This window comes from Pseudopodoces humilis, chromosome 2 (assembly GCF_049639895.1).
Source record: "Pseudopodoces humilis isolate 2021_Gansu_Grassland_sample_001 chromosome 2, ASM4963989v1, whole genome shotgun sequence".
Classification (NCBI taxonomy): domain Eukaryota; kingdom Metazoa; phylum Chordata; class Aves; order Passeriformes; family Paridae; genus Pseudopodoces; species Pseudopodoces humilis.
The window spans coordinates 105655389-105672654 of NC_142201.1; the positions used below are offsets into that span (position 1 = coordinate 105655389).

The 17266-nt window shown below is 38.0% G+C and overlaps 1 protein-coding gene across 4 annotated transcripts in view; it reads right to left on the reverse strand.

Moving 5' to 3' along the window:
• ROBO1 (roundabout guidance receptor 1) overlaps positions 1-17266 on the reverse strand; it is a 690461-nt gene that overhangs the window by 60389 nt on the left and 612806 nt on the right. For all 4 annotated transcript variants that reach the window (XM_088050995.1, XM_088050997.1, XM_088050994.1 and 1 more), the window contains one exon: positions 316-440. In XM_088050995.1, the coding sequence (XP_087907121.1) occupies positions 316-440 (125 nt within the window). The remainder of the gene's footprint in view (positions 1-315; positions 441-17266) is intronic.

The following is a 17266-nucleotide window of genomic DNA, read 5'->3' on the forward strand; positions in this document are numbered from 1 at the left end:
TCTCCTAAAAGTTCTCCCTGTTAGGTGAAATAGATTATCAGAGCAGTAAAACATGGAATGTTTCTAGTTGATTCACAGTTTTGGGTTTTTTTTACATTCATGGAGAAAACAGGAGACAGCAAAACATAGATCTGTTCTAGTAAGACTGACATCACTTAGCATGCACATGCCTTAGAAGTAAAGAATAAATATCCAGCACTTCCACACTCTAAACCTGTTTTCCACATCTTTAAAACAATATTAAAATATTTTTCTCTCATGTGAAATCACTTCTTGAAGGAACTGCCAGGAAGGAGGACAGAAAGGCTGTTTCACCTGACTCCCTTCTCTCCGCCAGAAGATGGCTGGCTGAGGGTTTCCAGTTGCTTCACACTGGAAAGTCACCGTTCTTCCCAGTGCAGCTACCTGGTCTCGAGGCTTCACAACAAACTGTGGAGGCTCTGAAAGGAAAACACCAAAAATAAATAAATCACACTGCCAACAGCTGATTTGAAAGAACAATTTGCCTCCTGTGTTTTAATGGTATAAACCAGAGCAGTTAAGTTTCTTTAATAAGGAAAGGCAGCACAAAGACACATCAGTCTCTAACAGCCACAGTTTCAACATCACTCAGATCATCTTTTCTGTGTCTGGACCTCCCAATTAAAACTCTGACTGTGCAACATGTGCTTTTAGTGCTGACCCAGTGTATAAGGAAATAAGTCCCACCAGCTTGATGAGACAACTTGCAGAGCAACAGTCACCAATACAAACAAATCTGCTACAATTTGGTTTTAAAGGAGGACTAGGGCTGCAAGCCAGAATGTAGAAATATTCAAGGACTACTGGCCCAGTGGTCACACTTTGTTAGGGGCTGCAAGACACACTTCTGAGTAACTATGAATTCAGGCTTACACACACAAAAGTCATCATCTCTGACTTAGGAAAGCTGAGGAAAGAAAAAGCCCTTAAGTGCTTATATAAGAAACTTTTGATGTAATTGTGATCTCAAAAAAAGTTGAAGTAAAAAGCTCAAGAAATACCTTTCAAATTATAACCACTTAAAATCTCCAGTTCAAACACACTGAGAAGGAATGGATTTAAAGGAACAGCAGAGCTAAATGTCTTCCTCATTTACATACGCAAGAGCATGTTCAAACAAAATATATATGCAAATGAAGGCAAATTTGAAACATCTGCTCAGCCTAACATTATAAATACTGCCAACATTGTTTGATTTATACTGACTTCAACAACCCCTTCATCCAATAGTAAGTAGAATGTCAAAAAATCGTGTCAGTCACATTAAAAAAAAAAAACCAACTAAAAAAAAAGCCCAGCAGAGATGGCATTAAATACCTTGGTGATGTTAGCACAGAAAAAAATCTAGTATGTTCTATAGGCTGTTAACTTCTGCTTCTTGAAAAATGTGCATTAAATCAAAGCCCATTTATTTATTAATTTCCAATTCTTTCTGTTCATCTGCCTAAAACTAATTATGCTCTTCCTCTTCTTTGGATTGAGAATAAAAGGGATGTTTTGTATCTGACTTTGAGAAATCAAATAATTTTGATATTTGTTTCCTTTTTTTCCCTTGCAAACATTGATGTTTTCACCAGATTTTCCTTTTAAAACAGTGTAAAATATATAATGCAAAGATGTGTTTTATAATCAAATATTAGTGGCTTTATCTAGAATAAATTCAGTAAAATTTAAAAAAAAAACCAAACAATTGCTTTCAGTGTTCCTGTGGGCCAATTCTTGCAGTTATCTGTTCCCCATGCCTTGTGTCTGCTCCCTGGTGAGTTCATATCAGAATATATTCTTCCTACACCCCTCCTGCTTTGAGAGGAATTTTTGAAGCGCTACATTATTGTCTATATTTAGATGCAAATGTTACCTTTCCTAGCATTTCCTCAGATGAGAAACTATGCAAGGCAAAGCTAAGACTGACCTACTGCAATTAGCAGACTTCAAAACATTTAGCTCTGAAATGTTCTCCAGCACCTTGGACGATGATGTGGGAAGACTCTGACATGACAGCACGTTCCATTTGGAAGGGAGGGAGAACTGGCTGGGGATTTGCCACAGGGTTGTGAGGCATGGCAGGGAAAATGGAGATGAGGGTGATGCACCTTTGTTATGCTGCTAGATTCTAGTAACAAGAATAAATTTAGCATACAGTTAAATTTAGGGCTCGGCTGGTTCTGCACTAGCCTGTGACACAATGCCACACAATATGGAACTGAGGGTTTCTAAACCCTGTGCTGGTGCAGAGGATTTATGAGGTTTCAGATTTCATCGATCTCAGGGACAGGTACAACTATAAAGAGATTAAAATGGTTCTGACCACTGGAGAAATAGCTGATGGTTGTGATTATAGTACCTCAAGATGACCATTCAGGGACTACTTAATACAAAAAGGAAGGGGGAATTAAGTCCTATAGGCAGCCATGGTAGAATTTATAAATTATAGATGGATACATCTCCCTCTAAGTATTATTCTAAATACATATTTTGTATGGATACTACTCTTAAAATCTATGCATATTGCCCATATGTGTATTATTCTAAATCTATAGACATTAAAGTAAATAATAAAAAACTTATTAGCTTCAACATTAGAAGAATTAAACTGGGTTAAGTGAAACTATTATTAAATTTCATTCTATGTTAACTGGGAACCTTTTCACTGTCTTTTTTTTAGCATCATTTTGATTTCACACCTTGGGTCACATACATGTGGTATGTAATGATGAGATTGTAAAAGATGCCAAAATAATAAATGCCCGTAAGAAAAGAACAACTTTTATCCTAGTAATCTTTTAATCAAACAAGATTTTTTTAGCACACTTTGAAGTTTAATCTGTGCAGTTACTGAAGAGAGGAGACATCAGGCTTTGGCTTTGATACATCATATAAAAACAGACAGAAAATTTGCAACCCATTACCTTTCTCTTTGCCATTAAGTTACCCACACTTCATGCGGAATTTATTCTGTTCGAGGTGTCTTGCCAATAACAAGTGAAAGATGGGAGCTGAGTGGTTGGAGGACATGGAAGGGGGTGGATGGAAAGGGGAGGAGAAGTTCCCGTCACAGTGATACGATGACTAGAAGATGGCCAATAAAATTTCAACTTACCAGACACAACTAAAAACAAAAACAAAACAAAAAGAAAACATGGAATAAATAAAATTGAACAGACATGAAACAAAGCAAAGAATAAAGCAAAATTAAAAAAAAAAAAAATTAAAAAATGGATCCTTGGTAAGGACCTTAGAAAGCAAACTCGTATTCTGATATATGAAAAATAGGTTTATAATGTTGAACAACGTTTTTATATTCTGATTTTTAAGCAGCAGTCTCTATCAAATACTGAAAGTAGGTGGTAGAGGAAAATGGGTAACAGACTGAAATGCCAGCCAGGCACTCTGGGTTCTACTCAAAGACTTTCTAATGAACTGATGTGTACCTTGAGTAAATTTTTTTTTTTTCACATTATCATTATTTATCTGCATTAAGATCTTTCTATAGTAAAAATAAACTAGAGACTCCACTAAATATCAATCTGCAACATTGCTGAAATGGAACGATAACATTTACAGCATCTAAAGCATAAAACATTTACATTTCTAAAGCATCCAAACATTTACAAATGGAACATATTTTTCTGAAGCTAGTATCGATTAAATAAGAAAATTTACTAAAAAATTACTAATGTGCTAAGGCATTTAGGCCACACACAAATCTCTAAAGTATAGGATTGCTGTGTCAAAGTCATAAGGCTCACTCTTAAATGTAATAAGTAAATGCAAATTAAACCACAATTAAAACTAGTTTAAAAAGATTCTTAACCCTTTTCTTTGTCCCCCAAACCTGAATTTCATTAAAATATTCAAGATCAAACATTTACTGCAAAATGTTAAAATTTTCAAGAGAAAAGATCAGTGGTAAATTATCAAATATTAAATTATCCTTCAACCATAGCCCAAAATTTTCATAAACTTTGAAATGGCTCAGATCCTGGTAAGGTAACTTTGCTTATAAAAGAAAGGCATGTTAGGAAGTATTCCAACCTCATATCAATGATGGAAAGAACAGATTGAAAATAAAAAAGTCAGAAGTAATGCATTTTGAAAGTATACATAGATACTGACCAAAAAAAAGGAAATAAGATAATTAAAAAAATTTAATTAGTGATAATTACAGTAAAGGTCAAAAAAATACATAATCATTTAAATGCATGCTACACTTTGGTCTTATCACTTTATGTTGAGAGTAAACCAGCTCTTGTTCAGCATGGGCACATTTTCATTTGGAGTAGCTAAGCATGCTCAATTCACCATCACCATAAACACGTGCAGGAAACCAATAATATCCACTTTGCCAACATTCATTAGGCATGAGGAATCCTGGCCTCCTGTTCTAATAAATGCAGAGGACTCCAGGTGTATTATGAAAATGAAGCAGAAAGAGAATCAGATAGAATATAGGAATTTGGAACATGTTGAAGACAAGAAGCTGCAACTGCATATGCCAAACCCAGATCAACCAGATTTGATTTTTATAACAGACATTTTTTTTTAAGGAAATGATCTCAAAGAGAGGAAGTTTAAATGACCATTTTCCAAAGGTTTGAGTTTTAAAGAATTATTCTGGATGTGCATTAGCCCTCTTTAAATGGTATTTTTCAAAAAGAAAATCAGTGTCCATTACTCTGCTCAGATTATCTCTAAGTCTACAGTTCCTAAAAGGAGTAGCCAAGAAATGCTACACACGAATTCCTGAGAGAAATCTGCTCTTCCCCAAGATTCAGCCCCCAGGTATTCTCGTTTGTGTTTTACTCTGTATTTCCCAGTAACCGCTGCTTTTTAACTGAAAAGCTCTTTACTGAACTTGCAATTACAATCTGACATGCTCTGGAATTAGAAATTATTCTGCACAAAACACAACTCACTGTACATGAAACGGCCTGATAAGAGACTTAATGGAATGCAGTTCGTGCACAGAGAAAGCAACTCTAAATTCTTTAATTTGCTGAGTAGTGCCAAGAAGAGGAAAGTTCAGCCTTCTCAGTAGCAATGCAGAGCTGCTCAAGTCCTCTACTGAAAACTCACTGGAAAACACCTAACGGATAGATAGAAACCTTACTTGGGTGCTCAGTTATATTTCTACAAATTAAATTAACTTCTAAGTGCTCAATTTCCCCTGTTCTTTTTATTAGACATTTCTTACTGTAGGTCAAAAATAACCCTGTCAAGCAAACATATTTTTTTGCCCACCTGTGAAAACAGAAGGGATACTGATACATGAAAATAAATCCCTGTAGAAACAGGGCATCACATTGGTTGCAAATCTGTGGAAAGGGCAAAGGGTGAAGTTTCATAGAAAAATTTGAACAATTCTGTCAGAGGGATATCATGTGGTTTAAAAGAACAACAATAATAGCAACATCTACAACAAAGACCAGATTCTCAGTTTGATTTGCAGGCTATTGATATCTAAGGTTACCAAAACTGAGAAGCAAATAGTTTTTCCTCTATTACAGCACATTTTATTTGACACCACTTTCAATTATAAAGTAAATTAATTTTCCCTATGTTAATCATGACTTTTCACATAGCAATTAGGTGGAATAACCTGTTTGTAAAGACAGGAAGTTAACATGTAAAACCACAACTACCAAAGGAATAATATTTTTGCCTTTCATGTAATTTCCTTGACATGCAAGGCTTTTCAGGGAAGACGTGTCCAGTCGCTGAACAAAAACCAAAAGAAAAGTGGTTTCCAGTCTAGTGACGTGATCTTTTAATGCCTTATTCTTTCCAGCAATCCTATCAACCTCACTGGGACTATTGGTATCATTAAATCCACTCGCAGGAGTAGGAATTTGCAGTTTTAGGACTTAAACTACAGCCTAGTACAGTTGCCAGATGTTAATGGAGCAACTATTACATTTGACAGATGTAGTTTTGTAGGTTCACATGATAATCAGGTTGGACCTCGGAGGTCTCCATTCCAACCTCCTGCTCAAGAGGGTCAGCTGCAGGGTCAGTCAGGGATTGATCCAGTCAGGGCCTGAAACATTTCAAGGAGTAACAGTGCACAGACTCTGTCAGCCCACTCTGCTGCTTGGCTGTCCAGCCAGTGAAGAAATGCCTTCTCATATCCAGCCCCAATCTGCCTTGTTTCAACTTAAATCCATTGTCTCTTGTGCTCCCTCCATGCACTGCTGGGATGAGCCTGCATCTGTCCCACCCTGGGGTCTCATATGAGACCTCAACACGCTGTGTGCAATGCCTGCATCTCAAAAGACACATTTTGTAGCTCTCCTCACAGAGTTGAATGCAAATGCTGATCTAGTGTTTCTCTAGAACTCACTGGTTTACTCATATTCAGAATAAAATATTACAGTGTTGCATCCATTTCTTAGTCTGCCATTAGGCAAGTTATAAGCTTCAAGTAACCCATTCTTGATAGCTTGGTAGTAATTATCTATCTATCTATCTATCTATCTATCTATCTATCTATCTATCTATCTATCTATCTATCTATCTAAATATATACATAACCATGTATATTATACATACATGCATATATAAATATATAATAATATATATACTAATAATATATAAAATATATAAAAGATGCTTTTGAGATCTTGAGATCCAAGGCAGTACTAAACTACTGAAGAGTATTTTGTCCAGCTTGTTTAATACTCATTAAGCATTGTTCTCACTATTACTATTTACAAGTATCTTCCAGGTGCTTAGAAGATATCCTGTTGTTTAACTGGCAAAAGTTGAGTACCTTTGATTGAAGCTCAGTATGTTTAACTTTTGATTATTTAAAAAACATCTTCATGCCTTCAAGGACTGCTGGACACTAATAGAGGTTATTATGAAAGAAGCAAGAAAATATATCTCTACACCAGAGAAATTAAATAATCCCAATTTTCAGGCCAATATTTACACACAACAATCAAGCTCATATCCCAACTTTAGCTTCTGTATAAATACTTGGTCATTATGACTAATCTAGAAAATGGCAGTCACAACGAAATTTGGATTCTTTTCACATAATTTTGTGATACATTAATCCCAGTTCAGGTGAAGTATATCAGAGATTTCATGTGCCTGTAGAAGTGAAGTGGTAGGAGATGGGACAGGAGTATGTGCAGAGATGTGCTGGAGTAGACAGTGGAGTGAGAAGCTGGAATTTCCATTGGAATTGGCTGGGTAACAAGCCAGACTAGAGAGCGAGAGGGGAGAAACTGCAGAGTTAGCAGCAGAGATAGCACAGGAATTGCTGTGTTATCTATCTGGGAGCTGAGATTTAGCTGTTTGTCATCTTTGTATGAAATAAACAGGTGAGAAACCCACAGTTTATGACCTCTATCTGAAATGCACTGGTACAGAAAATTTGAGTACTACAGTCACATGCAGAGGAAATGTAAAAGTCTGATCATGTTTTGCTAACTGGTCAAACTCTGACTTTTCACGCCTTAAAAAACAAACGAACAGGAAATCTTGAACAATTCTAAAAAAAACTCTGCAAAAAGCTGCCAACATCTTCTATTCAAAAATGTGTTTAATTTCTAATCTTGTTAAACTCTGAAATCTAATCAAATACCTTTTATGTTCAAATATCTGAATGAGGACTATTGAATACCTCCCTGCAACACGACTACCAGATATTTATGTTGGTGTTTTGCAAAAACTATTATTAAAGGAGATAGTTTAAGACAATGTGCCATGTTCCATTTCCTATCTGGTGATTTGTAGGCTATTTGTTCTTATCAAAGCAATCTGAAACTCTCAATATCCTTGATATGCACATCTCTCTGCAGTCATTTGTGGGAAGTATCACTTTCTACAGAGAAATAAACAAAAGCCTGAATCTCTTGTCCTGAAAAAAAAAAATAAATGCTGCCATTCAGCTGCCTCCTGGCTTCAGCCTGTGAAAAATACATGAAAATAACACCAGGTACAGTACAAAAGAACTGGGGTATATCACTTTTCATCCTCCCTGAACTCTATTTTCAGCTGTCACTTCTTGAGATCTAAATACATATACACACAATTCACATTTTCCCGGATTTTCTGCTGAAGTTCACATTCATGTGAGACCAGCCTGGGCCACCCTTAGTCACCACGAATGTTTTCACAGTACACGGTCCCAGAGCACCAAGTTTGACACAGTGCAGCACAAACGTCTGAGGAAAGGTCTCACAGTCTGGCGCCAAGCACGCCACAGCCACAGAGCTGAGGTAAAATGTTTACATGAGATTTTTGATGTCTCAAATCGAAAGTGATGACTTGTAACTCCAGACCCCCAGCAAGGGAGTGATTGTGGTTTATTGTATTTATGATGAGTGTAAAAATTCTGTTTTAGACTGCTGTTGATTTGTCAGATAGGCACTTCTTAAGTTAAAGGAACAAGTGACTTCAACAACTTCAAATTCACCAAATCTAAGAAGACAAAAATCTGATTGGAAAAGAGATTAATTATTTTCTATAATTGTAATGTGAAGAATGAAATTAAGAAAGAAACAGGTGACTTACTAGTTGGAAAAATAGTTCTGATATTATGACCACCTTTAGAATCAGTGAAACCCATAAAAATGTTTCAGGTTCCCAGACAGAAGTTAACATGGGCAAAATCTCAGTATCAATTAGGTGCTGCTTTCCTCAACACTCTTTCAAAGAGTTTTGTAGATTTTTTAAATTTGTATTTATTTATTTTGTTTGTTTACAACTGATTCACATTCCCTCTCCTGTCTGAACACTGAAAACTGGTCAGGTTGCCCTGGTTTCAGCTGGGAAAAAGTTAATTTTTCTTCTTAGTAGCTTATGTAATGCTGAGTTTTGGATTCAGTATGAGAATAATGTTGATAACACACTGATGTTTTGGTTGTTGCTGAGCAGTGCTTATCCCAAGTCAAGGACTTCTCATGCTCTGCCAAGTGAGGAAGGATACAAGACGCTGGGAGGGAGCATGGCTGGGATAGCTGACCTGAACTGGCCAAAGGGATGTTGTATGCTATAGAACGTGATGGCAGGTATTTAAACTGGTGATAACCAGGTGGGAGCTGCTGATCACTGTCCAGGGGGAAGTTGATCATCCTTCAGCAGGTGGTGGGCAATTGTACTGTGCTCTTTTTTCACTTAGATTTTATTTTTTTCTCTCTCTTCATTACTATTACTGATTTTGTCATTAGTATTATTAGCATATTTTACTTTGTTTCAATTATTAAAGTGTTCTTATCTCAACCCAAAAGTTTCTGGGTTTTGTTTGTTTGTTTGCTATTTTTTTTCTGATTCTTCTCCCCATCCCACTTGGTGGAGAGACATTGAGGGGCTATGTGGTACTCATTTATCAGCTGGGGTTAAACCACGACATGTGCTAGGTATGGCACACACCCATACATAACATACATTATGACACAAAACACAGAAACAGACTGGCTGGAGTTTATGCCCTGCACAGAAAGGGCCACTCTCAGGGTACCAAGGGACTGCCACCTGCACTGGCCACTGTGCACTTCCTCCAGAAGTCTCCAGACAGCTGCAGTCCGGGAACTTGGTGGTCACAGCACCCTGACACTGCCTCTGAGCATGCAGGGCAGGATATATGCTCTCATCCTCAGCACATGGCACATGCCTGGCAGGCTGGATTTAGCCTGTGCCTCTGGACTGGAAACCCACAGGAAAAGGGCTGGCGCCTGTGTGCACTCAGGAGAGCTGAGTGCTGCAGGGGAAAGTGGTCTGACCAGGAAAAAAGGCGTGTGTCGCTCCTTGGTGCTGACAGGACAGACAAAGCCTTGGAAATGTACGTGCTTCTGGAGCTGCTGCACATACCAGGGAGGCAGACAGGCCAGGGTAAGGCTTTGGAACACCCCTGAACAAGGATGTCATTACACATGCAGTGTGACAGCTCAACATCACCAACTCCAGAAACAATTTTAGATATGAGCCTCAAGCACCATGGATCCAAAATCAGTGATTCTCCATCCTGCAGCAAGCAGGAATGTGCCCTTCTCCCAGCTTTGCAGTGGGAGCAACAAGCAATTTGTTTCGAGAGTTTGTTTCCCTTATTTGCATTAAAATGTCTCAAAACTTCTTTCTTTTCTTTCTTTGGTGGTTTAAACTCCACCCTCCGTTGATGAACACCACAAGATCTGTGCATTAACCAAACCTCCTGCTTGGGTGCCATTCTCATTTCAAGAGCAATCAAATGGCATTAATTCCCTATGGATTTCTGGCCATTCTGAGATTTAGGTTAAGCTGAGAGGTGTTTCCTTCCTCAACTCTGATTCAAGAGGCTGGACAGTAAAATCTGGCTCTGTTTCAGCTGTGTATCAGTCATGTAACTATATTATTTTAATGTCTGATTTTCAGAAGGTAAGGAATTTTCCCTTTAAAAAATCAAGATGAAAAGGGCTACACAAGAGTGAATGTTTGTCAATGTGTGAGGAACCCACTGCAAAAACGTGTGGGAAGACAACAGTGTGTGAAATGGACTCATATCAGACCCTATGTTTGCAACTCATACTAGCAAAAACTTGAGACAGATCATAATCTGTCCTCCTGCAGGATTCCATGAAGATTTCTATGATAAAAAACGAAAAATGTGGAAAAAAACTTTACAATGCAGCCTTAAAGATAGCACTTCTTTGGTTAATATACGTAGTACACAGTTTAAAATGTGTATAAATCCTGTAGTCACTGCCTTGAGGTGACAAAAATCTGGAGGGTAGAAGATAGAGAAGGAGAGAGGGGCATTTAAGATTTTCCAGAAGTTCCTCTCCTAGTCCACATTTCCCCTTCCTTGCTCTGGATCCTCCTAAACCACACTATAAACCAAACATAATTTAGAGAGCACTCTTACGACGAGTCTAATTCCATCTATTTAAAAACTAGAGTAATGTGGTACACTGAAGTCCTGTTTCCCAGGCTTCTCTTTTCAGAGACTTGTCTTCCCCCGTGTTTTAAATTAACTGATGTAATTTTAGGCACTGCTGCAGTCTAAGTAGTCGTGGCTACAAATATTTATACTAAAGCCTTTTAAAAGAGTGAAAAAAGATGAATTTTAAATAAACTGTGCAGAAGTACAAAAAGATTATGATAGATAGATATAATTTGAAGAATTCTTAGGAGCTTCCTACTGCATTTTTTGACTTATAGTTGAAGATAGTAGAGCTGAAGAGGAAACTGAGTGGGATTTTTTTTTCCCCAGCTGTTTATGATAGCACAGAGTACTTCTTGGAAAGGAGAACTTGAAATCCATAGCAACCTTCTTACAACAAGTTAAAGCAATTTGTGAAAAGTGTCCAAGGCCCATGATCAACGGATACCAACACACACTAAAAATGGAAGGACAATAAATCTCTGCAGTGCACTAACCTGTGATCATTAAAAAATGTTGATTTGGGCATGCAGTACTCAGTGAGGAACAGTCTCAACTGAAATGTATTATTTCAACAGAAACCTGGATTTTTTTCTCATAGGGATGCCATACCCCCCACATAGAGACAACCCAAGTCTACAATAACACCCCAACTTACTTTTCAATAATAGTAAGGAAGCTAACTGTGATATATTAAAAAAAAAATAATTATAGGTAGCAAAAAAAACCCAATGTGTAAGAATTCTATGCAAGCCAGACTATCCACCACGTACCAAGAGATTTTACTGTCATGGAGGCAGAAATGGGAACAAGATGCTTTACGAAACAAGGATGATTTGCCAAATTAAAATAAATTTAAAAATTCAGGGAGACTTAGCCTGGTTTTCATACAGTTCTCTGTCAAAAGATGATAATGCTATCAAAAGGTGCTGGTAGTCTGAAAGGGCCATCAGACCTTGATGGTGGAAGACAGCTTTGTTTTTATTTCTTTGTCCTGTTTCATACTTAAAAGGATAAAGAAACAGTCACACCAGACTCTGGGAATTAGTGTATGGTCATACGAACAAGAGGAGCATACAAATACCTCCTGCAGAAAATGATAATTCATATTTAACAGTTCAGCCTCAACAAGGAATTCTTTTTCTTACACTGGAAAATTCTGCTACTGAGCCTACAACACAATCAAGTCCACATAGAAAGACAGCAAAATTCTTTATTACCAGTTCTTGAGTTATTTAGCACCTAGCAACAAATCATTTTAGTGTTCAAACAAAACACAGTTCATAGTAACAAATGGTACTCAAAACAGCTTATCAAAATAATGTTTGAATGCACTGTTATTCAGCATTTTTAAATTCTTTGTCTTAAGACCAGTTCAGAGGTTACTGATGCAAGTAAACTAACAAAACTAAAGGACTGGACTGCAATCACTCTATTACCCACAGGGTATGAACTAGGCAAAAATAAAGTATTACCTTTTTACAGATGTCTATCATAATTTAATAAAGCCAATGCTTATTTCAGAATGAACTATAGCAGGAGTACTTTCTGCTGAACAGCCAATTAAAATTATTATTCCTTGCACACTAGTTTTATTCATAAACCCAAAAAACTTCAAACTCAACAACTTGTGGTAAAATTCTACTTTGCCTATTCCAAAGTATGAATTATTTAAACGTTTTCTTTAGAACAGCAGTCACACTAAGTCTGCAGCAGTGAAACCTGAAACAAAGACAATTGCTTTTTCCACAGCCATGGGACTTAGGAAATTTCAGGCACTAGAAAAGAGCCTTCAGATTTTCTTTGCTACTTTTTTTTTAATTGAGTGCTGAAGTATGCTACACAAACCTCCTTGCTTCAACTCTCTGCACTGAGTGATTAAAATTTTTGAGAACTATACAGTAAATAAACCCCTTCCAGCAGTAAAAAGCCTTTAGCTTCAACTTATTTCTGTAGTAACATTTCTCCAATTATTTGGATGCCTGTTCTACACGCTTAAAAACATCTGTCTCAAGTCCTTCTTTCAAAGCATCAAACTTGGAGGAAGGAATCTCAGAAGTTATTTGTTATTTTCTGTAAAATACTGTTGTCAGTGTTGTGAGGTTCTATGTAAAAAGTCAAACCAAACCAAAAGAAGACAACATCCATTTAGCACTTAAAAACCATGGAAACAGTTGTTTATTAAAAAATACTTACAGATTCCTTCTTTTACCCATATTTTAGAAATGCTTCAGGAATCTTAGTGTTCATCACTTGCATCAGTAAGACAAGAACCTTCAGGGCTCTAATCTTTTCTTTAGACAGTTTTCTCATTTCCTGCTGATTAACTTTTAAGATTTCTATTCTTTCACCAGAAATTGGTGGCAGTCAAACTCCTCAGATCCTTGATAGAAATCTGACATGCCATCAGGGTTTACTGCAGTCATTAAGGGGGAAATGGGCTCTTTAAGCTATAGAAATCACAGGAGATGGTCTCCTTCATTCAACGTGCCAAAAGTTTACTAATTAAAAAAAATCCTGAATTTTGTTGGACAATCATTATTCTTCCTTCCTTTTTCAAGGGACTGAAGGCAGAATATAGCATCAAATCAGTTCTTTCGAAAGAAGAAATACTGATTTAAAGAGAGAACAGAAAGACAAGTTCAGACTTAAATCCAAATCCTGGTTTTAAAATTCCAGTGAGAAATTTAAAGCCCTGAGACTGTGAAGGGTTCACTACAATGCATAATAATTGCTGTATAGGTCAACAGCATTTCTGTAATCTCATACAATTCTCAATTTTGTCTTTCTTATTTTAATGCTTAATGCAGTTACACTTATAGCCAACTTATAATGTGTACCAGCAGCCTGACACAGTGGAAACATTTATGTGGTATCAGACAGATGAAAGAGCAAATCCCTTTCCTTTATATTCTGGGTGGTATTCTCAGCCCTTCCCAGAAGCCTTATCAAATAGATGTCTTTTACCTGTGTGCCTTGAAGCTACCTTGCACAAAGAGGAGGTGGAAGGAGGAGGAAATTCCAGACCTGAGGCTTGTGCCACCTTTTCAGATTAAAATTCCTTGTCAGTTGATTTGTACAGCAAAATCACAGCCAGAAGTCACTTATCAAAAGTTCTACTCTCTATCTACCTTGCAGACAAGCACTGTTAACCCTAAAATTAAAGACATGATAATCTAAAAAGGCTTGGTATCAGAGATGCCACTGTAAAATATGAACTGGCTGGTACAATTTCCATAGGAATTCTTCTTTTTTCCTGCCAAACAGATAACATTGAATGAGTTTAGTGCCTTTGAATGGCAAAATTTACATTTTACAGCCCAGTCACCACTGCAGCAGGTTTAGGTGCAGGTTAAGCAGGGCCCTGTACCAAGTATTGCACACTCCTCCAGAGCCACCGCTTGGGTAGCTAAGAAGAACTCAAAGAAGAACTAAGAAGAACTCAAAGATTCCTGTTCACTAGCAATCTGCTGCTGACTGACCACAGCCACCTACAGCCAGTGTTGGTGTCACTCTTGTGAAGTCCTGAAGTCAGCTGAGCCACTCGAGCTGCTGCTCCTAACTCCTGCCGAGTCTCGTCTACACGGTCACTGCTGTGATGGTTCCTGGCCAGCTGCAGAGCAGGGCTGCCACTGGAACCATAACTTACACTTGTGTGTTTCAGAGAGAACAGCTTGCTTCACCAGAAATTATAAACTTATTGTAAAATTAGATGTCAGAAAAGACAAACTGAGTACTGCAAATGGGAGCAAAGCAAATGGAAGTAGGTGAGAATACGTAAAACCTTTGGTTCGTAGATTTGCTTGAGAGCATTTTCATGGTCAAATGTGGAATCTGCAGATTCTTGAAGATGCCCTAATTCCATTTGCATTAATGGTAAAATTAATTGTCTTTTAGTACTGAAGTTCTGAAGTGTGCATTTTTGGTAACTTTATGTGTTTTAGCAACATTGTTTTTCAGTTATGTAAGTAGTAATGAAATATGTAACATTTTATTTCCCGCAGTCCTGCTTTGTGGCATAAAACTAAGCAAGTCACATAATGGAAACCTACACAAAACATAAAATACATCTTGCATATCAATCAAATACATAATACAGTATAAATTCAATAAATATATCCAGCTTGCTTAGTGCTAGAGCAAGAGAGAAGTCCATTGGTTCCAATGATGCCATTTTTTTGGCCATTTTTTCCTTTTCTGAAGTAGATCAGCCCCTTTGTGAAACATAATGTGTTGGCAAAATATAATGTATTGTACTCTGGGCTGCTTCCTGGCATTATGTATTGACTGAGGTATTTATTTAATAATTAATCATCTCCTGAATGAAATGCTTCCACATGTATCCAGCAATGTCTCTGGATGCCTTACAGATGCAGTACACATTGCTGCAAAATGAAAACAGAGGGTCGAACTCTCCAATTTTAGGTATATGGAAACAACATCAGGATTACATTTCCTTAACTATTTAATTTTCCAAGGAGACAATAAGATAACTTGACAGTTTTAGGGATGGAAATGCTTCTAAGCTGCAGGAGTAAAAAACTAAAGGAAGAGTTCAAACTTCACTACGTCAATACAGAACTCCAAATCTGGTTTATGAATATGGCTGAAGTCACAGTAAGAATACAACATCTGTATGTAGGAAACACTTATGATCCCCAAAGTTAGGAGTCTTACAGAAGAGAACAGTGATTCCAGTAACCAGCATCTGTGACGCCAGTGCCATGAGCAGGAAGAACATAAAAATGGAACTGATATTCCCTCCCCTCTCTTGTATTTTCTACAGTTAACAGTTTATTACATAGAGAGAGGGAGAGCTGAACTATCTGAGCTGACAGTTCCTAGTCCAAGGACGTGGCCTGGGCCAGCTCCCAGCTCAGAGGCAGCGCTGTGGCTCTGTCTGTGCAGCATTCCCGAGAGCATTCCCAAAACAGGGAGCCCTGCAGGGCATGCACGGAGCAGGGGCAGGGCTGAGCAGGAGGAAAGGGTCCTGTGGGATCCAGGGCAGCTCCACGTGAGACCCAGGAGAGCTGTTCACCACCTCCCATCCACACCTCCCTGACAGCTGCGTATCTCAATTGCCCTGGTGCTGCACGCTCCACCTTTCAGTGCCCCAGATAACCCTCCACAGGAGAGAGCACACTCGGGTCAGCCACAGTGTGAGTGGAAATGACGAGTAGAGAAGAAGATAAATCCTCAGTGCTGCCAGCCCTGAGGCCCTGAAGAGTGCTGCTTGCAGCCCTGTCTGCTGTGTGCCACGTTTCACTCCCTGCCACAGCCCCACTCTGCAGACACTTGACAGACGGGGACTGTCCCTTTCCTGACACGGACACACGTCTGGGGTCACCACTGACAGCTCTCATATTCCTGCTCTGCCACAGGGGCTGGCACAGAAACACCACAGCCTGTTGCTGAGATACTGAAGAGGAAAAAACCCAAACCAAAGCTCCACAAATAACCCTAACCGGCTCAAACCCATGCCAAACCCCCTCCTTGCCCTTTGCTGAATTTAACATGCCTGCACAGTGGCAGCTGTAACAATGTCTGAGGCTGTGACTGGCAATGCAGCCCTCTGTTTACAAATAGGCAACAAAAATAACTCAATTTGGCACAGCAGAACACACATTTACTAAACTCTACAGTCAATAGATCATGTGACAATAACCAAAAGTGCAGAAAAGAGTTGTCAGTTGCATTCCTTAAATCGCCTGGAAAAAAACCTCCATAAAATCATAAAAAAGCGATGAACCGACCAAAAAATTCAGAGCTGTGTGTCCACAAACAGTCAGAGCAATCTTAATTTAGTGCTGTAACATCAGTCTACTTTTCTACATGGTCAAAAAGCTGGTCCTAAAGGAAAAAAAATGTTTTAACAAGGGAAGAGGAGGGGAGGGAAAAAGAGAAGGCAGAAAAAGGAGGAAAAATGTGAAAAAATCTGAATGGAAAATGCATTTTCTAGGGGAGTGTTTTTTGCCCTCCCATAAAACTTGGTCTCTTGGATATGCTAATAAATGGATTTTGATCATAATTTATTTCATTACCAGCTACAAATTGTCCCTACACATTACAGCTTCTCACATCAATCCCTCCTAGGAACACATTAGTGCAGACAAATGGCTCAGGAGGTAATCCATTCTCACAGGGAAACAAATTATCCCATAACAGTATCTTCAGAGCAGAGCTGCCACAATGTAAATATCTACTGTGTAATACAAGCACTTTAAAATTAGGATCTTGATGAATCAGGACTTTCTTGTTCCTTAAAAATACCAGTTTATTATCAAAAAGATCTCACTCAATTTCTAACATCTACACAAGCCATTTTATATCTATTATCACTGTTAAGCTAAATGGGATTTCAAGTATGTTGTTGCTTAC